The sequence below is a fragment of the Mustela nigripes genome, chromosome 10 (assembly GCF_022355385.1).
Source record: "Mustela nigripes isolate SB6536 chromosome 10, MUSNIG.SB6536, whole genome shotgun sequence".
Classification (NCBI taxonomy): Eukaryota; Metazoa; Chordata; class Mammalia; order Carnivora; family Mustelidae; genus Mustela; species Mustela nigripes.
In genome coordinates this window covers 17,356,990-17,380,091 of record NC_081566.1, presented here as the reverse complement: position 1 = coordinate 17,380,091, position 23,102 = coordinate 17,356,990, and the positions used below count along the sequence as shown (strand labels likewise).

General features: G+C 45.6%; 1 protein-coding gene across 1 annotated transcript in view; it reads right to left on the bottom strand.

Moving 5' to 3' along the window:
- Nucleotides 1-23,102, bottom strand: part of CACNA1E (calcium voltage-gated channel subunit alpha1 E) — a 494,904-nt gene that overhangs the window by 381,663 nt on the left and 90,139 nt on the right. The window contains exon 3 of the mRNA XM_059412718.1: nucleotides 2,646-3,096. Within this exon, the coding sequence (XP_059268701.1) occupies nucleotides 2,646-3,082 (437 nt within the window). The 5' untranslated portion in view covers nucleotides 3,083-3,096. The remainder of the gene's footprint in view (nucleotides 1-2,645; nucleotides 3,097-23,102) is intronic.

Here is a 23,102-nt window from a genome sequence, read left to right as displayed (position 1 = left end):
CAGGTACCAGTCAGAACAAGCAGGTGATGGGTATATCCAGAGAAGGTGACAGAGGTAGAGAGTTTTTCTCATGATGGAATGTGAGATCCAGACAGTACAATATTAAGGTTAGGGGAGCTGGCAAAGAGTAGGAAGTGGGTCAGATTAAGGCACGTAGAGCCGTATGAGGATGGATATCGGATGGTAAAGGAAAAAGGCAGGATGGTATCAACCAGGGACACCTCCAGATGGGTTGCAGAGATGAGGCTGGGAGTGCCAAGAAGCAGGGAATAGGGCAACATCACTGTCTCTAGCATCTCCCACTTTTCTCTTCAACCCATTCCAACTGGCCCCGGCCCCATCACCCTACTGAAACTGCTCCCATCAAGGTCACCTCCGTATTGCTGAAGCCAGTGACCCCTTCTCCTCCCTCATTTATTTGACCTCTCAGCAACCTCCTACACAATGACTCCTTCTTTCTGAAAAAACATCTCTCTTCTTTGTCCCTTTACTCTCTGGCTTTCCTTATTTTTTTTTTTAAACAATTTTATTTATTTATTTGAGAGACAGACAGAGAGTATGGGTAGAGGGAGGGGCAGAGGGAAAAGCAGGCTTCCCGCTGAGCAGGGAGCCAGACGTGGGGCTCGATCCCAGGACACCAGGATCATGACGTGAGCCGAAGGCAGACGCTTAACCGACTGAGCCACCCAGGCGCCCCACTCTCTGGCTTTCCTCCTACCTCCCTGGCCAATCCGTCTCCGTTCCCCCCCACAGGAAGGTTGACACGCCCCCAAGCCACTGGTGTATCTGCTCTGTTTCACCTCCTCATGGCCCTTCCCAGGTGAAAGCACAGTCTCCCATAACTCGAAATAGGTAGCTGCTACAAGACCTTTATATCCCCCAGCTGGCAAAAGTTTAACTTAGAGAAAGATAGAAGAATTACTCATCCTTCACTAGCCATGGTGAAGCTAGTGAGTACGACAGGAATCCTTGAGTTAGGCCATAGGACAGGCACTGGGTGACGTGGAAAGTGTGTGAGATAGTCTCTGCCCTTGAGTTGTTCAGAAATTTCTCGGGGAAACAAGACAGAGGTGCAGAGGAATACATTACTCCTGAATATGAAGAAAAACCAACTATGAGAGCTGCATGATACTCACATGGTCACCTACTTTCTCCTGTTCAAGTTTGGAGGCCATGGGGTGACTTACCTAACATCATACCACTTAAGTCAAGTGGTTAAGTCACCCCGGGAATTAGACCCAAATCTCTCAAGCTCCAATCTCTTGCCACGGTGTCTCAGTTGGTGGTTCAGATAGAAGGTGAGTCCTCTGGGAATTGGAAAGAAAGGCACTGCAAGGTTGTGGTTCAAAGCACGGATTCTAGAACCAGACTGCCAGGGTTGAAATCATCAAATCCCAATAACAACGTAGTGATTATTGGGGGGACTTCTCTGTGTCTCTGTGCCATATTAAACACTGGTTGTCTGAGTGTTAAAGTTATTTAACACTGGTTAAATATGGATAATAACTGTACCTACCATACAGTAATGGTGAGGATTAACATAAGTTAATACGGGGGCTTAGGCTTAGGACGTCACCTGGCTCTTAGAGCCATGGAGGGTTTTAAAGACTAATAGCACTTGAAGGTGAGCAACAGGAGAGGAAGTCAAGTGCTGGACACCTGACTTTGCTCTGAATCCCAGGAGCCCGGCACACATCAGAACCCACTGAATGAATGAATGATGAACCAGCGAACGTTTTGACAACCATAGGAAAAAACCTCCAGAGATCAGCTAACCTACCCCTTTGTAGCACCCAGAATGTCCACTGAAACCAGATAAGTAAATTCTACCATGACCACCACCATCAAAACACATCTATTGCTCGTCTTTTTGTACCTAATAACATTTAACAACTCAACACCCTAAGGAAGACGTAGAGACTACAAGACGTGCAAACATGCAGGACGTTCACTGGCATCCACAAGACAAAACAAAGCCTCTAGGTGGGCAGTAAGCCTGGAGCAGCGAAGGAGAATCTGATGAAACACACTCTGCCTTTAACGTCAGGCTCCTTGGAATAAAGCCCAGGTTCTCGAGAGGCACGAACTGGGTTAAAGGCAATCTAAGACAGATCATAAATGCTTCTACTCTACCCAAAAAAATCAGAGATAAAGTCACGGGGGCAACAATCTCTTCCACTACTTGCCCCAAAATGTAATCATTCACCCAAGGATGATATTAGAAAGAGTAAGTTTAGCTACAATTCCAGAAGAAAAATGAGACTGATGATTCATGTTTTGGTGACTTCTCCATCGTTTATAGAGCTCCTCTTTTCAGGGAAGCTCAGAGTGTGAAACAGACCCCTGTTCTTTCTCCAGATCTTAGCAAACTAGGCACGTTTTGGAGAGCAAGCCTGATGGCCCCCGGTGACAGCTGTCGCCCTCGGTGAGGTTGCACGCAGCCTACAGCTGGTTAGCGAGGTTCCCGCTGAGCACTGGGACCTCATCTGATGGGTCAGATCCCTCTGTAGCACCAGCGGCAGCGACAAAGGCATCTGACTTCCTGGGCAACCCCTTCCCACAGCCACCCCATCCTCCCGGTGGCCGCCCTGGGCGGCTCCCCGCTCCCCCACCGTGTGTCCCCGGCCCCGCCTCCCCGTACTCACTCCCACTCCTTGCGCCGGGCCTGCGGCGTGCTCTGCATCTTGTGGGCCTCGTGGGCCTTGATGATGTCGCGCTGCTCGATGAGGCCCCCGCGCCGCCGTTTCATCACCTCGGGGCTCACCGGGAGGAAGGGGCTGGAGCCGGCCTCCAGGGCCGCCCCGGCCTCCCAGCCCGGGCCCTCGCCCTCCTGCACCGGGAAGAAGTTGTCGAAGCCCGCGTTGGCGGCGCGCGGGGAGGCCGGCAGCATGCCCACCTCGTCCGAGGCGTCGGCCTCCAGCAGGGCGCACTGCTGGGGCCGCCATGCCTCCTCCTCCGGCAGGGCCAGGACGTGGCGGCGGCGGCCCGCGGCCCAGGGCTCAGGGCTCCCGCCTGCAGCGGGGCAGGGGGCGGGCTCGGGCAGCCTGCGGCCTGGGCTCGGTCCACGCATCTCCGGCACCATCCCAGAACATTGCTCTGCGGGGGAAGAAGCGGGCGAGAGAGAAGGGGGAGAGGGGCGGGAGGGTGGGAGGGGTGGGCACGAGGGAAATAGAGAAAAGAAAGAGGTTAATGACGTCAAAGCTTCCGGCTGACCCAGGGCTACGTCCCAGGCCTGGCCCAGAAGCTGGCACACAGTAGGGACTCCGCAAATGGTGGCTAACCTCAGGAGCATCCCCTGTAGACCAGGCTGGGTGTCAAGTGCCAGGATCCAGAGTTAAACAAAGCAGACTTAATTTCTGTCCCATGAACTTCACAGTCTAGTGCAGAGACAGAGGTTAAAGAAATAATTAGCTGCGATGTGATGAACATCTCAGGGTACTGGTGCGTCCGGGGAAGAACTCCAAAGGCTGTCCTTCTGGGCCCTGGCCCCAGGCAGCTAGCAGCCTGTTCTCTCCCATTCAAGAGGAAGAACTGGGACTTCTCTGGGGAAATTACACCCACTACCTGCTGCCCAGACTCTCACACTCTCTCCCCAGCAGTAGCCACAGGCAACCCGTCTTTGAGAACCTGGCCCTGACTAGAGGTCGCTTCCTCCTTTCCAATGTGGGCATCCGCACAGGATCCGGGGAGCACGTGTGGCCTCACGGGCCTCTGTTGGCGTCCTTGAGCCTCACTCTCCTTTTCCATGCCAAAGAGGATGTGGCCAGATTTGCATATGAGGGACACTCATCCAGTCCACCCTGACTGAGGGCTTCCCGTGTGCTGGGCGCTGTGCCAGGCGCTGGGCACACTGAGATGAGCTGGATTTGGTCCACATCCTCCTCATGGGAGACACAGGAAGAACATCCCTTGTGAGCCAGTTGCGGTGTGAGCTCATAGTAGGGGCACTGAAACCCATCACAGGATGACTGGAAGGGCTTTGTGGAGAGGACCATTATGTTGGGTTTAAACAGTGCTTGCCATGTGAGGAGTGAGAGAGGACTACGGACAAAGGGAAGAGCATGTGCAGGAGGATTTAGGGAACAGAAGGAAGATGTGGCCAGACCTCCCACGGCAAGTCTGAGGTCTAGCGGACGGACCTTCTGACATGAGAGGGGCTGAAGCGACTACCTTTTTGAGGTATTTGCTTACTGTCTCCTTCCAGCCTTGAGCCCAGCCCCTGAATTCCTGCCTCCTCCCCACCCATGTTCCAAACCACACACCCCAGTGATGACCACAAATGGCACACACACGGCCCCTCGGCGCGAAGCAGTGCCACATGCTCTACTCGTTCAGACAAGGCGCAGCATCCCGATCACCCAACCAGGGCTCCGTGAGGGCCCGCTCTGCACTGGGGACCGTGGTAGGCCCCCCAGGGAGGCGTCTTCCCAGAACGCTACTCTCCAGACCCCACCACCGCCTGCCCCAGTCTGAACTGAAAGTCACAAGAACAAAGATTCATAAAATGGGCAGGAATGTTCATGGTATAGCCATAGCGTTTTATAGGTGAGGAAGCTGAGCTGCAGAGACCTTAGAGAGTGGCCCAGGGTCACACTACTACTCGAAGACACAGCCCAGGCTTCAAATCCCGGCTCACAGTCTATCCCACGGTATTGACCACCCTGTCTCTACCACATGAAGCAGAACAAGGAGATGTTCTCCCAGCCCCCTCCGCATCACACTAAGATCGCAGGTGGACAAGAAAAAGCCAGGATGATCTTCCTGCATATGCGATAAAGCCTGAAGGGGACAATGAAGAGAGCCTAACTTCCCTAGAGAGTAAGTCATTCAGTCGCCCTCATTCGTCCCCTGCTCCATTTCTAGCATCTGGCCTGGTCTCCCCAGCCCTGTCAGCACCGCACCCCCAAGGCCTCAGTGATGCCAGGCTGGAGGCTCTGGGGACACACTGGTCACTGCTAGACCCTTGGCCACCAAGCCTGAGTCCAAGGAGCAGGGGAAGGAAAAGGTAAGGGGCCCAGCATAAGCTTGGCAGGGAAGAGAAATGAAGGGAAAAATACATTTCAAAATCTGCAAACAGTTGGGTGGGTCCCTGGAAAGAGTGATTCATGTTCTTCACGTTGTCATTCTGTCTCAACTCTGCTTGATGGGTTTTAAATTTATCCTTCATTCCTACAATGTTTAAATGTCTCTCCCTCACCACACACATGCACACGCCCGTCGTCGGGGTGCTCCCACCCCCTCCACAGGCTTCAGCACTACCGGAAGCTCAGGCACTCTCAAGTTCTAGCCCCGGCAGCCTCCTCTCCCTCATGTTCCTCCACGGCCAAGGCTCCTGGGCCACTGTCCCCGCTCTTACTGGGCCACTGGGACCTGGCTCCTGGCATCTGCTTCCTGGCCCAGCCCACTCTCGCTCCCCTTCCTGGATTTCCCCTTCCCAAACACTTTGCCAATCCGAATCACATCTTTGCCAAAATGACAGCACAATAATATGCCCTGCAGAGCTCTGCTTCAACAGAATCAATTTTACGAATATCAAAACATGAAATTATCTCATCTTTCCTTTAAGAATTCCTGTTAAACAACCCTTCTATTATTGATATAAATGTTCATCAGGGGAATCTGTCTGCCAAGCCGGCCAGTTCCCAGGTCTGGCTATCATCAAACTGAGAAAACATCTTCTACCTCAAGTAATATCGATGAGATGAAGTCTACAAATGCCAAGGAGGGACACTGGGATCTACTCTGTAGTTAGCCTCTCTCCTGCCCAGCCCCCACATTCTGGGATTCCTTGAGTCCCTTGAGATCAGGGATTTTGTGTTATCTTTCTATTATCCAGCACCCAGTGTTGAGGTCAACACATAGTAGGTTGTTGGGGTGGTCATGATACTGTTTGCCAAATATTCCGGTTATCCCCCATCCTGGGCACCTAGTAGGATGCACTTCCTGGTCTCCTGTGGTTGACTGGGGTCACGTGACCGTTCTGGCCAATGAGTTGTGAGTAGAGTGAAAAGTTTCCCTTCGACACCAAGCATTTAAATGCGGTGTGAGATCTCTAGCTCTGGAGAGGCTGGCAAATCCTTCTATAAAGGACCAGACAATAAATATTTCAGATGTTGTAGGCCATGTAATTTTTGCTGCAAGTTCTCCAATTCTGTTGTTATAGCATGAAAACCATCAGACAATATGCAAACAAATGTGTGTGACTGTGTTCTGACAAACTTTATAAACTTTTGTGAACTTTGCTCTTTCGAATGCATCTCTTGCACTCCTTCATTGCTACTCAGATTCTACAGCAGCAGGCAGAAAGAGGAAATGGAGAGCCATAAAACAAAATTGAGGGTGGACATGCCAAATGAGAAACTTCCTTAAAAATAATTAAAAGTAATGGACATTGGGGAGGGTGTGTGCTATGGTGAGTGCTGTGAAGTGTGTAAACCTGGTGATTCACATACCTGTACCCCAGGAGATAAAAATATATTATATGTTTATAAAAAATAAAAAATTATTTAAAAAAAATAAATAATTATTTTAAAAAATAATAATAATTAAAAATAGGTAAATAAATAAATAATAAAATTAAAAAGAAGCTTCCTGAGGGCATAGTTGCTTTCCTGTGGCCCCCACCCACAGTCCCTAATTAAAGGAAAACAGGCCTTGCAGTTCTGAAATCCTGGCCCAAGAACAAGCCAGTGAAATCTCCAAGGGCACCTGTTTTATTCCTCTAACCCTTGCTTTCCACCCAACTTTCTTCTTATTCTTTATTGCTCTGTTTGGCTGATGGGCAAGGGTAAGACTTTTTAATCACAGGGGTCCTGAGGACGAAAAATGACTTCTTAGAAACCCAACAGCCCCATTAAGAGCTCTTCTCTTGCTTCCCGGTCCACATGGAGTAGCAGGGTAAGGAAATCTTCACTCCTCTCACCCTTCCAGAGTTGGAGCTGAGATCTTCCTCCACAGAGGAATATTATGTCATTTGCAACTTTCTTCCCTTTATATTCTATCAGGAGTTTTAATTTTTATTCTTCTATTTTTGAATTGCTTCAGAAATAATGGCCCATGCATCCCATTGGCTTGTCTGTGTCTTCCAGGCCTAGCAGGGGAGTCCACTGTGCCAAAGACATGTATCGTTCCCTCACTGGATTCATTTGCCCGTTCCATTCCCACCCCTTCACGGCTCACTTTCTCATTCCTCCAGATTATGCGCATCCTCCAATCACCTTCTGAACAATGGATATACCCAGAAGTCGACAAAGCTTATGCTCTTGGGAATGTACGGTCTTCATATCCTGCAAGTCTTGAGTTCAGCAAGGAAGAGAATGTCTCCATCACATACACCACCGAGTGGCATGGGCTGGGAGCTGGCGGGCAGAAATGAGACTAAAGGGTGAGTGGTGGCCCAGAAACTCTTCTGGCTCTGCTCCCTCTGTCTGTCTTGCACAAGAAGAGAGCAGAAAGGCCCCAACCCCTACTGCTGGAAATAAAACATCACAAGAGGGAAACAGTTTTTAAAACATGATACCACACAACAGAGATGCCATACTGGGTTCCTCTCTAAAAATGATAGTCCAGAGAAGAGAAGTCATAGAGTTCGTGGATTTTCTGTCCAGCAAAAGGGAAAGCAGAAAATGACCCTACTCAGAGTTCTCACCCTCCTGTTCAGAAAGGAGATGTTCCTGATGCAGAACTATTCATCAAAGGATTTTTCTTTTCTGAGTCAGCTTGCTACCTGACCACAAGGAAGGAAAAAAGCTGGACATTATTTTCATTTCCTGTGACTGCCTAAGGCTGTGGTTCTCAGGCTTTATGAGTATACATCAGAATCATCTACCCTGCTAGTTTTCTAAAATGCAGATTCCTGGAACCTCCCTCCAGAGTCTCAACAATAGATCCTGGGTACTCTCAGGAATCTGTGGTTTTAATAAGCATCTTCTCCCCTAATCATGTCTTAAGAATACGTCCTAAAAGCACCGTAGACTTAGGAGAGGTTGTACTAAGTTGGTAAGAGGTGTTGTCCTGGGTGAGTTAGGAACTTAAAGAGAGACACTATCTTACCCATTTTCAGTCTGTATCTACATACCCAGAGGAGTTCCTCGACCCACCCCCACTCCTTGCAAAACTCTATCCTCCCCTAGACTGGCATCGATTTTTGCCCATCCCACATTCTCCTCCATATGTCTATGTTGTTATGGTGACTGTTCACGGATGGGCTAATGTCCAACTGCAGTTTGACAGGCTGGTGCATTTTGAAAGTAAACCAAGACCCAAAGAAAACACTGCTTCAAACATGGAGTGATCGCTAAGTCCACCAGAGTCCTTGAGGCAGAGTCAAAAGAGCCCATGGTCTGGTGTCAGAATCTCTGGGTTCAGGGTAGAGTTCTTCCACTTGGTAGTCAAGTAAACTTTGGCAATATACCTCTCTTCTCAGTTTCCTCACCTGAGGAATCAGGATAATAATACAATCTGTCCTATAGAAATCAGTGGTGGGAATCAAAATAAGATAGCACTAGAAACTGTTAAATCCCATAAATATGGGAAAAAGAGCAGATTAAAGTCTTCATACTAGAGGCAGGCTGCCTAGTATGAAGCCGAGCTTCCCTCTCACCAACTGAATCCATGGGCAAATTATAGAGCCTTCCAGTCCTCATCTGTAAAATGGTCTTTAAAAGTAGATATTTTAGGGGCACCTGGGTGGCTCAGTGGGTTAAGCCGCTGCCTTCGGCTTGGGTCATGATCTCAGGGTCCTGGGATCGAGTCCCGAGTTGGGCTTTCTGCTCGGCCGGGAGCCTGCTTCCCTCTCTCTCTCTCTCTCTCTGCCTGCCTCTCCATCTACTTGTGATTTCTCTCTGTCAAATAAATACATAAAAATCTTTAAAAAAAAAAAAAGTAGATATTTCATAAGGCTGTCGTGGGAAGTAAATATAGAAGTCTATAAAATAGTATCTGATAAAAATGCCCAATAAATATTAGCTGTCATATTTATTACGTGAAATGTCTTATATTTTTTTGATTAAATGATGTTAGTAAACAACCCCAAAATACCTGTGGCTTAAGATAGTCAAGGTTTATTTCTTTGTCATGTCACCATTTAATAACAGAAACTGGCCTGGAAAATGGCAAGGATGGGCTCTGCTCCACACAGCCACTCAGGGACCAGGTTTGTCTCATTCAGTGACTCTGTCAGCCCCCAAGGAGATGGCACATTTCTTCCCTCAAGGGCCAGATAGTAAATATTTTAGGCTTTGCAGTCCACAAGAGCTCAGTGGCAACTATCCAACCCTGTCTTTGTGGTGTAAAAGCACCATAGATAATATATAAGCAAATGGGTGTGGCTATGTTTCAATAAAACTTTATTTATAAAAACAAGCAGCTAACACCTGAGCTTAGAGCCTCAGAGTCCACCATTAGACTTTTTGTCTCCAATCTGGAGACAAAGAAAAAGAGCTTGGAGGATCTTGCAGAGGTCTAGAGGCCAGACTTAGAAGTGGTATGCACTACTTAGGCGATATTTCCTTAGCCAGATCTCTGAGACCTGGCCCTGCTTAAAATTGAAGGAAAGCAGAAATACAGTCTTCCTGTGTGCCAAGTAAGAGAAGGAGGAAAGCAGTATTAATAAGCACTAGCAATCTCCATGACAGTATTAGTATTTGTATTGTAATATAACCACAAAGGTAAATACAAAGGCAAATATTTACAAATGTATAAATACACTGAATATTGGCCAATCCAATGGGGGAGTTGATGAACTGCTGAAATTGGCCACATCATAATGTGGACAAAGATAGAGGAACAGATTTATGTAAAGGAAAAAGGAGAAGCCCTAAACACGACAATCAATTCACCAAAGGATCTTGATGATTTGGAAGGCAAGTCCTCAAAAACGTTAAATGTGGGGGAGGGGGATCCTAATCGATTACGGAGCAGCCTCACATCACAGACATAACTCCCCCTACAGTCCCCGGATCAATGACACCTCCTCACACACTAGCCTTTTAGCTACATGAAGGCAGAAACCACACTTGCTTTATTGACCACTGGATCCCTAGCACCCAGCCCTGACAGGCGTTCAGTAAATATTTATAAAAGAAAGGAATGCATAGGAGGAGGGCGAGGGCAGGGGCAGGAGGCAAAGAGAGAAGAAAGAAGATGCTGGGAGTTTCCCGTACTCGAATTTTGCTACTGTGGTAAATTCGTCCTCTTTAAGAGTTACCTTCTGCAGAAATCCTTACAACTGCACTGGAGTGGATGGAAGTGGTTGTAAGGGGCCTTAGCTTGCAACTTTCCAATTTGCTTAAATATTCATCTTTACAATTCCACTTTAGAAGCTGTTTCAAATCTCACAGGATCTACCTGACTTAAGGGAAGAAAATCTCTTTAATGAGGGAAGAGGACTTAATACATGACTGTGCAGAAATCATCAGAGTAAAAGACAACAGATTCACTCAACAAACATTTATGGAGCATTTACTATGTGTTGGGGACTGAGAAAGGCACTGGAAACTCTATGATCTCACAACAAGCACCCAGGAAAAAACCCAAGAGGTTGGGCCCAGTACAATCGGTTTTTGTTCCTGTTGATTTATAGCACAGTAACTTTTTAATGTAATGCAAGAACTACTTCTGCCAGAGTATCTTGAGTTTTTTTTTTTTTGGACCATTTGTGACTTTTCTGGAATTTGTTATTTCTGTTAATCCTCTACTTCCCTAAAACACCCAGACATAAACAGACAGACAGATAGACAGACAAATATAAAAAGAGAAGTATGTTTTGTTTTGTTTTTTTTCTGAGGACCTGTCGGGGAGTAGAAAACAAAGAACAGAGTACCACTCCTCAGAGAGTTTCTGGAAGGGAAACCTGCCAGGAGTCAGTAACGGTTACATCTGTAGAGAAAACAAATGCCTCTAGCCTTTGGACTTGCAGAAACACAGTCAAGGTGCCACAGCTGCCTGACCAGCCAGGGACAAAGAAGGCCTGGTGGGCAAACATGTAGGAGACCACGGGTACACCCTGAAAGGTCCAAGCCACAGCAGCACCAGTCTCAGACCACAGAATCCACAGCGCTGCAGAAACTTCTCCAGAGCCACTTTTCCATCAAAACGCTGACACTCAAGTGTCATCGCCAGGAGTACCAGAAATCTCCAGCTAGAGCCTGATAATATCCTTCCCACCCACACAGACCCAGATTACCTGAATTGATTTCCTTGGAAGCCCTGTTTTAAAGAAAAGTAAGTTACTGCTTCAGTAAAGGTAGGGTGGAAGACAGCAGTGCTGGCACCGTTAGATAGAATCTCCTCCTGATCGGGGTCCTAATACGAAGCTCAAGTTTTCAAAGCTCACAGCCTCTCTCTCCGCAGCTCTAAGCAGGGAATGCTGTTCTCACTGGGAGTGCTGGTCTGAAGAGCCACATAGAGAAACAAGTGCAAAGCCTTGAGCCTGGCATCCAAAGCTCCCTGCTGTGGCTCCAGGAAGGACAAGTCTATCATATAACCCTTAAGGGCTTTGCATTTTAACCAGCCATGAGCCTCTGTGGTGGTGGCCGTCCGTCTGTCCGCCACAGCTGGCTCCTCCTAGGGGTCACGTCCAGATGTCAGATCTGTCTCAGAGCCCAGCCTCTGTCCAGCCACCTTCCCAGCTGTGATCAAAGACTTGGAAGTTACAAAGAAGCCTGCCACCAAGTAGAAAAATGACAGGTTATGAGCTGGACACTCAGGCACCAGTGGAAAAGGAGGAAGGGTGCGCTGATGCCTCCAGAGCATATCTGGTCTCCAGAAGCTTGCAGACTCTTTCCTTCAGCCCACCCTCATCTCTGTACTCTCTGTTCATTTTTACGTATTTTCTTTCTGGTCATTTATTGTGTATTTCACCACATAATTACTAATGGTATTATAATTAACCTGTTTATTTAAGCCAAAGAATTCACTGAGAACAAAATTTGCATTTCCAGGGATAATATGACCTGAAGGATACTTTGTTCGACAAATACAGAGGACAATGCTGGCGACCTCTGGTGTGCATCTCAGACTGGCGTCCCCCGGTGCTGTGCAAAATGACACAGAGCACTTACAAGATTAGACCAATAAGGACAACCAAACTGAAAGGCCTGCATACCTTCAACAAGCTAAAAACTCCCAGTAAGCATTACCACTACCTCTTCAAGACCCTTCCATCTGCCACCTCTGTGCAGTGTCTACGCAGTTTGGGCAATGGGCAATGAGCTCCAGCTCCTGGGTGGGTTCTAGCTGGGTTAAGCTAGTTGGGAGAATCCCATCCTTTTGCCAGTGGTTAATTAAGAAGAGGGCACACGACCCATGTAAGGCCAGTAAAGAATGAGGTGAAGCTTACTAGGGCTTTTAAGAAAATTCTCCCAGCTCTTAAAGGAAGGTCCTAAGGGAATTGTCTCTGGACGCTGTCGTGCACAGATGTAAATGGGGGGACTTCTGCCACCAACTCAACGATGAAGCCATCACCTGGAGGAAAGCAGGGCCAAGAGAATCATGGGCAGGGGAGATAAAGCCACCAGATTTAGCCAACCCGGAAGCCTCCCCACCTCTACACCACTAGCAATATGAGGCAACACAGACCCTGATGGCTGGAGCCCATTGATTTGAGCTCCATTTTCTATTATTTCCACCCCAAAGCACACTAACTGCAGGAGCCCCACAGCCTCAACACAGTACAACTCACAAGCCCGCAAAACCATTTCAGTGTTTTGGCCACAGGAAAGGGAAAGTCCCCTCACGTTCCTTTATATGATTTTTGGCTGTAATTCATCTTTTATACATAGACACTGGGACTTCAGTCTTGCGTAAAATCCTTGAGACGAGGATTCTGAGAATCCTTCATATAAAAGGAAAATGACTGAACCCCAGTGGAATAAAGCTAAATTCAATTGAGCGAGCGGTAAGTTTTAGGAAAAGAGAAGGAAACACTGCAGTTGGATTATATGGAAAAGGACTTGTTGCAATTAAATAGAGGATAAAACTTTGTAGTGGTCACAGTAGGCACTACCATCACCGTCACCATCATCATGAAATATAATGGCTAATATTTATTTAATTTTTTAATGCTACGTATTGCAATGAGGGCCTTGCAAAGAATAAATCTTAAGAATTCATATAATTCTTGAAAAAAATCTAATGAAACTATTATTAACTCAGTTTCATAAATGAGGAAACGGAGACTTAAAAGGATGAAGAAACCTCCCCAACGTCAGAGTCACACTGTTATTAAGTAGCGGAACATCTACTTAATGTCTGCCTGACTTTGACTGCCATGCTGCCACCTGCCACACTGGGCTCCAAGAACGTCAGGACTGTAACAATCAATAATGGCAAGGACAACTTTCACTTATTGAGCTCAGATTCAGGACCTGATATTCATGTTTATTTACCACCCCATAAGATAAATCTTATCACTTGTTAACGATGGAAAGTCACCCAAGGTCACCCAGCTTGTTAACACTGACTCTGGACTTTAGTATCTGATTCCTCATCAATGTCCCTCTGGGAACCTGCATTTTGAAAGTGGACGTGGTCTCAAATGGTCCTGTTCCTTGGGTACAAGATCATCTGCATCTTCCTTCCTTCCTTCCTTCCTTCCTTCCTTCCTTCCTTTAAGATTTATTTATTTGAGATAGAAAAAGCATGATAGAGAGAGCATAGATAGCACAGGTGAGGGTCAGAGAGAGAGGAAGAAGCAGGCTCTCCGTGGAGCAGGAAACCTGATATGGGACTTGATCCCAAGACCCTGGGATCATGACCCGAGCCAAAGACAGATGCTTAATCAACTGAACCACTCAGGTGCCCTGCTTTTTTTTTCTTTCTTTCTTTCTGTTTTTTTTTTTTTTTTTTTTTTTTTTAGCATCTGCATATTTTAGCGACTGTATGTATCACGTACATACATCATACATGTGGAGGGTGTAAAGTCCTGCATGTTGGTGACGGATTAGACCCAGCCTCTCCCACCGTCCTGGCTTTGTGTCTTCACACAGATCCGCGTAGAGGATGAAGAGCCGTGGTCAGCGGCGCTCTCTGAAGAAGCACAGCACTGAGTGGGTCCAGGCAGCCACGCGGGTGATCACAGGGGACAGCCCCCATGTGCGCAAAAAAGGGGAGTGGCACTTGAGATCATGTCATTGCCTGGCAAGAATCAAGGAACTCATCTGCTCTGGGATTAAACGAGGAGGAAAGAGACAGCATGAGCCTTGGGATCCCTCCACCTCCTTCCCTGGTCCCCTGGTCCTTTCCTCTCTGTCTCACCAACTTACACCTCCACCCTCCAGCTGCCCCAGTCCTAACCCTGTCTTGTGGCTGTGACCAAATTCCTGCCTGTCTTCACCATGACCCTCTACAAAAAAACTCCCCAAGATTATGGCAAATTTTATCCAAAAATTAAAACTGCTCAGAAAAGAAGATTTTTTTTTTCTGATTTACAAAGTTTGATATTTATGGAATGTCTCAATGACCTATGTTGGAAAAAACAGAATTACATGAAACTGGGAAACACCAGAAAGGCTGGACCACAGAGTCACCGCACACAAGCTCCAAGGGGGTTCATCCTGTCTTTCTTCTACCTCTTCTTCCCCCCACCCAACACCTAAGCTCCCCCAGCAGCAGGCGCTCAGAAATCAAATCAAAATCATTTCAGTACATTCGCACGTTCTAAGGAGCCAGTGCTCCAGGGAGCTGGGGAGGCTGTTTGACAGCAAGGCAGTGACAACAGGAGGTGAGGCAAACAGAGGGACCTCTGCTAATCACGCGTGAGAGAGTCCTGACACCGTGAAAACACAGGACCGTCCCTTCCATCCAACTACCTTTTCCATGCATTTTAGTCTGATTTCTCCTATATAAAATCAGTGTCATTCTCACTGGGACCCGTCGAACTCTAGACAATATGGAAGCTCTGTGGCAGGAAAACCTTATCACAGAAATTATCAATTAGCTCTTTTTGGACTAAGCACCACACTGAAGGCTTTATAAGCCTTTTAGCTAATCCTCTCAGCAGTCTTTGGTATTTTTTTTTAATGAACTAAATCATTCACTCATTCATCCAATCACTTATTTATTCAACACACTTATGCTGAGTACCTATTACATGCCACTAGCATCAGGGCCAAAAGCAGATCAGTAAACAGAGACTGACACGCCACTGTGGTAAGTGCCCAGATGGGAACAAAGAATAAGGGGCTTTGGGAGCCCACAGAAGGCCCTGGGGAGTTGGGGAGGCTGCTTGAAGGAGAGGATATTTAAGCTGAGAATGTACATTATGTAAGAATGGGCCTGGCAGAGAGGGTAGGAGTTGGGGTAGGTTACAATTTAAAAAGCACAATCAGGGGAGGCCTCACTGAGAAAATGACATCTGAGCCTGAGGTCCTGCCCCAATATCAGGCCATATAAGCTCCAACAAAAAGGGGTAGGACACAACATATTAATTAACTGTGCCTGGCCGGCTCAGTTAGTAGGGCATGTGACTCTTAATCTTGGGGTTGTGAGTTTGAGCCCCACATTAAATGCACATTTCTTAATTTTCTTTTTAATTTTTTTAAAAAAGAACGATAAATCATGAGCTAACTAGAAAACCTCTGGCTAGAACTAAGGAAAGACATAAATTTATAAAAATCAAGTTGTTTTCCATTAATGTAGCTAGGGACTCAGAAATCAAACAAGCTTCTGGAACGAAGGATAGCTACATTTTTATAACCTGAGTTTTGCGGCTGTGCAAATTCAAATCTTCATAAGGTACCACCCAAAAGAGCACTGAGATACAGCACAGAAATATGCCCAATATGATTCCATATTATTTATCTGATCATCTGAACTCTTCATCCTTGGGGACAATTGGGGCTGAAATTCAGCAATGGAGGTTTTAACTACTCAAAGCCATGTCTGAAGTCTCCACCTGTAATCTGTGCAGTCTCAGTGTGGGTTTCCATGGCATTGATGGTCTCAGCTTCATCCTAGGCAATGATATATATAAAATCATGATCTGATATACTAATTATATTTTTACTATTTTTTTCAGTTTTTTTTTAAAAGATTTTATTTTTTAAAGCAGTTTTAGGTTCAAAGAAAAATTGAGAGAAAGGCAGAGAGAGAGGGACGCCTGGGAGTCTGCTTCTCCCTCTGTCTGTCGCTCCCCCTGCTTGTGCTCTCTCTCTCTCTCACAAATAAATAAAATCTTTGAAAAAAAAAAAAGGCACGAGAGTTCCCATATACTTTCTGTCCTCACATATACACAGTCTTCCCCCATTGTCATCATCCCCCCCACCTCAGAGTGGCCCACGTGTTACAACTGATGAACCTGCATTGGCATATGCTCATCACCTACAGTCTTGAGTTTACACAAGGGTTCACTCTAGGTGTCCCACATTCTTTAGGTTTGGACAAATGTTTAATGACATCTATCAACCACCCTAGTATTATACAGAGTATTTTCACTGCCTTAAAAATCCTCTGCGCTCTGCCTACACATCCCTTCCTAATCCCTACAATCCCAGGCAACCACTTATCTTTTTACTGTCCCTAGAATTTTGCCTTTTCCAGAACGTCATATAGTTGGAGCTAGACAGTATTTGGCCTTTTCAGATGGACTGCTTTCACTTAGTAATATGCAATTAAGATCCTTCATGTCTCCTCATGGCTTTGTAGCTCATTGCTTTTTGGCACTCAATAATGTTCCACTGTCTGATTACTACAATTTATCCACTCATATGCCGAAAAACACCTTGCTTCCAAGCTTTGGCACTTCTGAATAAAAATACTAGAAACTTCTTGTGTAAGCTTTTGTGTCGACATAAGCTTTCAGCTCCTTTGGGTAAATACCAACAAGCTTGACTGTTGGATCACATGGTAATAGTATATTTAGTTTTGTAAGAAATTGCCAAACTATCTTCCAAAGTGGTTACGTCATTCTGCGTTCCCACCAGCAGTGAAAGAGAGTTCCTGGTGCTCCAATTCTTGCTAGCATTGCGTGTGGTCAATGTCTTGGATTTTTACCACCATAACGTGTGTATCTTATTGTTGTTTTACATTTTTCCTGTTTTTATTTTTATTTTTTAAAATACTATTTATTTATTTATTTATTTATTTGACAGACAGAGATCACAAGTAGGCAGAGAGACAGGCAGAGAGAGAGGAAGGGAAGCAGGCTCCCCACTGAGCAGAGAGCCCAATGCAGGGCTCGAACCCAGGACCCTGGGATCATGACCTGAGCCAAAGACAGAGGCTTTAACCCACTGAGTCACCCAGGTGCCCCAACATTTGTCCTTTGTCATTTACTATTTTCATAGTAAATCCTCACCAATGAAAATCATCTACCATATCACCATGGGGGAAACATTGCCCTGGGTGACATGCAGGCTCTATCCCTAGCGAATAAGTCATCCAAGGTGTTAATGTTGAGCGTGACATCGAGGACACTGAGTTTACCCAAGCTATCCTCCCAGTCATTGCCTGAGTCAGCTCTAAATAGTCCCTGCCCAGGCATTCAGCTTGTGTTCGAACACCTCCATTGACAGGGATCCCACAGCCCCCAAGGCAACTATTCCAACTTTAGATAACTCTAGGAGGATGTGCTTTCTTATTCTGAGCTGAAATCAATGTGTGTCAACACAAAAATCAATGGATTGTGAGGAAAAGTAATTCATTTGCCTCTGCCCACTGCTGATACTTCAGAAAAAGAGGATGTAATCAAGGGAGGGTATGTGATTTGGTGAGTGCTGTGAAGTGTGTAAACCTGGTGATTCACAGACCTGTACCCCTGGGGATAAAAATATATGTTTATAAAAAATAAAAAATTAAATTAAAAAAATAAAAAATAAAATCTTAGGGGTAAAAAAAAAAAAAAAAAAAAAAAAAAAAACAATGAAGAGGAGACAAAAATCAATGTGTCTCCTGCCGAACAGCTCTGTGCTGAAATAATTCAGTGTTTTCTCCATTGCCTCAGAAGAGCACAGATTTTTTTCCAGTGGCTTCTTTTCCTTCCTCCACCTCTTCCTCAAAAAAAAAAAAAAAAAAAAAAATCTCTTTGAGCTTTTTTTCCCCATGAAAAGCTAATTGTAACTTTCCCGCAAGCCATCACTTTTTGACTTGGGTTATTTTGGGAAGAGTCAACTCCCACAACTTCAGAAGAAGGGCAGAGAGGGCACAACATGAAGATGAATGTTTAAGGGATTCGGGAGGCGGCCTGAGGGGCTTCACTGAGAGATCAAGTTGCACCCAGAATCTGCAGAGGAGACGCTCCCTCACACCCATGCCCTCATGGTAGAGGTAGAATTTCTGAGGTGACGTTCCGCAGGGCAAGACCACCTGGAAGGAACAGAGTTCTGTTTCTCGTGGTCTCTCCATTGCTTTTTGTCGATCAAAGCTGAAAGTCTGATCTCTGTGGACAGGGCTACAGATGTCAAAGAGGGGCTTGGTTTTGCCTGACGAAGCAAAAAGTCCTTGGAAAGCAAACGAGAAGAGGTCCGGCCGTGCTGCTGCTCAGACATCCTTCCCGAAAATGAGACACAGTGGAAACTTGACACTGTGACAGGTGACCCGGTTGGGTGTGAGGAGGCAGAGAAGGGTTAGTGCTTCCTGGAGCCCCAGACTCCTTCAGGGAGGCCCAACAAAGGACAGCAGGCTCCACACTGCCCGGCTCCAGCTGCCAGGAAGAAAGACTTCCCTCCAGAGTTCGCCTTCCTTTCAGGTGGCCCCCTCTGGCCCCTCTGCCCCGTCCGCCATGCCCAGAGTTGTTTCACAGCCAACGTCGGTGAGCAAGTCAGGCCCCCTCTCTGGGTCTCTGTTCCCTCATCCACAAAACAGAGAAAACTGTCCTCATAGATGTATCATGAAGATCAAACAAGACAAAGGTGAGAAAGCACATTTTAAGGAGGAAAGTGTTATTATCACCTGAAATAAAGTTTCATCATGTCTTTTTTCTGTTTCTCAGGAATTAGGCAGGAAAGAATAGCCCAGGACTGGGAATTACACTGTCCCTGCCCTCCGCTGAAACCTCCGGGCAGAGCCTGTGGTCTGCACCAGCATCGAGAGGGCAGCATTTTACAACCGACTTCAGAATAAGGAGAGGTGAAGAATCAGGCTTCTGCTGGGACCCTGTGGTCTGTGCCATCCCACATAAGCCCGTGGTTGAAGCAACAATGAGAAATTGAGTGCCAGAGCAGGGCTAGGGGCATCTGGGGAAGAGGTAGCTCCCCTAAGCCAGGTACCATTTATAAGGCAACATCCTCACACTAGCGTCAAATTGGCTAATTGCTTTGCTCCTGTTACCAGAGCACCTGTCTCTGCAAAAGTGAGGTGGCCACCAGCTCCGTCATGGCTGCTAGGAGAGTATGCAGGATCTCCAGGGTGATTTCGTCTTGGCCAATGGAGTAAGGGCTTCTTGATAACCACGATGGTGCCCATGAGAACTGCGTTGACCCCATGGGAGAAGAGTTGACCCCATGGTCAGGCCTGCACCTGGAGGTCCCCAGGCTGAGAAGCTGGGAAGGATATAGGAAGGACAAGATGACAGAGGAAGGGAAGCCAGGTCCTGAAATGGATTCTCCGCATCACCGATAGGGCCCATTCAAAAGCTTCCCTCACTCTCCTTTTCCAGAGCCTTCCTAGTGGGCTCAAGAGGACACTACGTCACTGGCCTAGGCAGGAGGATGAGCAGCTTAGGGGACCAGGGCTGAGTCCTAACTGCTATTCACTCCAGTGAGATCCAATGAGCAGGAAGGAAACATGGGAGGCACTGAGACGGGGCTGAGGCTCCTGCCTCTTCCAGAAACTTCTGAGGCCTCCACAGACCCCTGCCCTTTTCCCTGTGCAGTGTGTTTGGTCAGCTCCTCAATTCCCTCACCCAGAGACAGAAAGCCTGTCTTCAGAGCTCTGAACTACCTTGAAAGTTCCTGCCCTTCCATTTGCAAGGCTGACTACAGAGGTTTTCAAACCAGGCTGAACAGGTATGTTCTACTCCTGAAAAAAACAGCGCAGTCTTCTCCCAATTCCCAGAAGAAAAATTAGTTAATGCAAAGAATGTTCTCAATATTAATATTTCTTTCCTGTAATTGTTTGTTTTCTTAAATTCTTGAGATGTGGGGCACCTGGGTGGCTCAGTGGGTTAAAGCCTCTGCCTTTGGCTCAGGTCATGATCCCAGCGTCCTGGGATCATGGCTCAGCAGGGAGCCTACTTCCCTTCCTCTCTCTCAGTCTGCCTCTCTGCCTACTTGTGATCTCTGTCTGTCAAATAAATAAAAATCTTAAAAAAAAAATTCTTGAGATGTTACCTCTTGTCTGTATAAGAATATGGCAGGTGATTTTATTTGTTTTAGCACAAACTTTTTTTTTTTAAGATTTTATTTATTTATTTGACAGAGCGAGATCACAAGTAGGCAGAGAGACAGGCAGAGAGAGAGAGGAGGAAGCAGGCTCCCTGCCAAGCAGAGAGCCCAATGCGGGACTCAATCCCAGGACCCTGAGATCATGACCTGAGCCGAAGGCAGAGGCTTAACCCACTGAGCCACCCAGGTGCCCTAGCACAAACATTTTAAAAATTGTTTTTTATTGATGAATAGTTGAAATACAATACTATATTAGTTTCAGGCATACAACATATTTGATATTTATATGCATTAGGAAATGGTCAACCCAATAAGTAGGAAAAGGTCAACACAATAAGTCCAGTTATCATATGTCACCATACAAAATTTTTAGAGTATTATTGATTCTATTCCCTTTGCTGCATATCACATCCCCGTGTCTTATTTATTTTATAAGTGGAACATTGCACCTCTTGATCCCCGTTCACCTGTCTCATCCGTTCCCCCACTCCCCTCCCCTCTGGCAATCATCAGTTTGCTCTCTACATCTATGAGTCTATTTCTTTCTGTTTTGTTTATCCATTTTTTTTTTTAGATTTTATATGTAAGTGAAATCATCTGGTATTTGCCTTTCTCTGATTTATTTTACTTAGTATACCACCTTCTGTGTCCATCCACCCATGGTGCCACACATGGCAAGAATTCTTGCTTTTTATGGCTAAGTAATATTCCTCTGTGTGTGTGTGTGTGTGTGTGTGTGTGTGTGTGAGAGAGAGAGAGAGAGAGAGAGATCATCTTTAGCTGTTCATCTACCAATCAACACCTAAATTTCATCCATACCTTGTTTATTGTAAATATAATGCTGCAAAGAACATAGAGGTACATAAGTCTTTTCAAATTAGTGTTTCTGTTTCCTTCATATAAATACCTCAAAGAGGGGCACCTGGGTGGCTCAGTGGGTTAAAGCCTCTACCTTCAGCTCAGGTCGTGGTCCCAGGGTCCTGGGATCGAGGCCCGCATCAGGCTCTCTACTCGGCCTTCTGCCCATTTTTTTATAAAAATTTATTTATTTATTTGAAAGAGAGAGAATGAGCAGACAGAAGGGGAGAAAGACAGAATCCTCAAGCAAATGCCCAGCTGAGCATGAAGCCGGACTCAGGGCTCGATCCCACGACGCTGAGATCACGACCTTAGCCAAAATCAGAAGTCGGCCACTTAACCAACTGAACCACCTGGGGACCTCAGCTCTGTCCATTTTTTTTATCTGATTTTTTTTTTAATATTGAGTTGTATGAGTTCTTTATATATTTTGGATGTTAACCTCTTCTCAGATATATCATTTGCAAGTATCTTTTGTCATTCAGTAGGCTGCTTTCTCATTTTGTTGATGGTTTCTATCACTGTAAATGGGTCTTTATTTTTGTGGGGGTTTTTTGTTTGTTGGTTTGATATAGTGGTTCCACTTAATTATTTTTGCTTTTGTCCTTGTTTGAGGTGACAGATCAAAAAAAAAAAAAAAAAGCATTAAGACCAATGTTAAAAAGCTCATTATGTTTTTTTCTAGGAATTTTATGGTTTGGGGTCTTACATTAAATCTTTATTTTGAATTTATTTTTGTAAATGGGGAAAGAAACTGGTCCAGTTTCATTCTTTGGCATGTAGCTCTTCAGTTTCCCAGCCATTTATTGAAGAGACTGTCTTTTCTCATTGTATATTTTTGCTTCCTTTGGTGTTGACTAATTGGGCATATAGTATGGGTTTATTTCTGGGATCTCTATTCTATCCCATTCATCTAGTGCTAGTACCATACTGCTTTGGTTACTATAGTTTTATAGTAGAGTTTTAAGTCTGACAGCATGATACCTCTAGCTCTGTTCTTCTTTCTCAAGATTGCTTGGGCTATTCGGGGTCTTTTGTAGTTCCAGACCCATCTTTGTATTCTTTGTTCTAGTTCTATGAAAAATGTCACTGATACTTTCATAGGGATGCATTGAATCTATGGATTTGGGCAGGGGTATTATGAACATTTTAACAATACTGATTCTTGCCATCTCTGAGCAGAGTATATCTTTTCATTTATTTGTTTTGCCTTCATTGTTTTTCATCAGTTTCTTAAGAGCTTGCAGAGTGCAGGTTTTTCACCTTCTTGGTTAAGTTTATTCCTAGATATTTTCTTTTTGATGCAATTGTAAATGGGATTACGTTCTCAATTCATCGTTCTGATATTAGGGTATAGAAATGCAACAGATATCTGTATATCCTGCGACGTTACTGAGTTCATTTATTAGTTCTAATAGGTTTTGGGTGCATGCTTTAGGGGTTTTAATGTATAATATCATGCCATCTGCAAATACTGAGTTTTACTTCTACCTTTCCAATTTAAATAACTTTCATTTCTTTTTCTTGCCTAATTGCTATGGCTAGGACCTCTACTAGGACCTCTTGGCATAAAAGTGCCAAGAAAGGATATCCTTGTCTTATTTCCAATCTTAGAAGAAAAGTTTTCAGGGGCGCCTGGGTGGCTCAGCGGGTTAAAGCCTCTGCCTTCAGCTCATGTCATGATCCCAGCGTCCTGGGATCGAGCCCTGCATCGGGCTCTCTGCTCAGCAGGGAGCCTGATTCCCCCTCTCTATCTACCTGCCTCTCTGCCTACTTGTGATCTCTCTCTCTCTCTCTCTCTCTGTCAAATAAATAAATAAATAAAATCTTTAAAAAAAAAAAAGAAGAAGAAGAAGAAGAAACGTTTTCAGCTTTCACCACTATGTATAATGCTAACTGTGGGTTTGTCATATATGGTCTTCA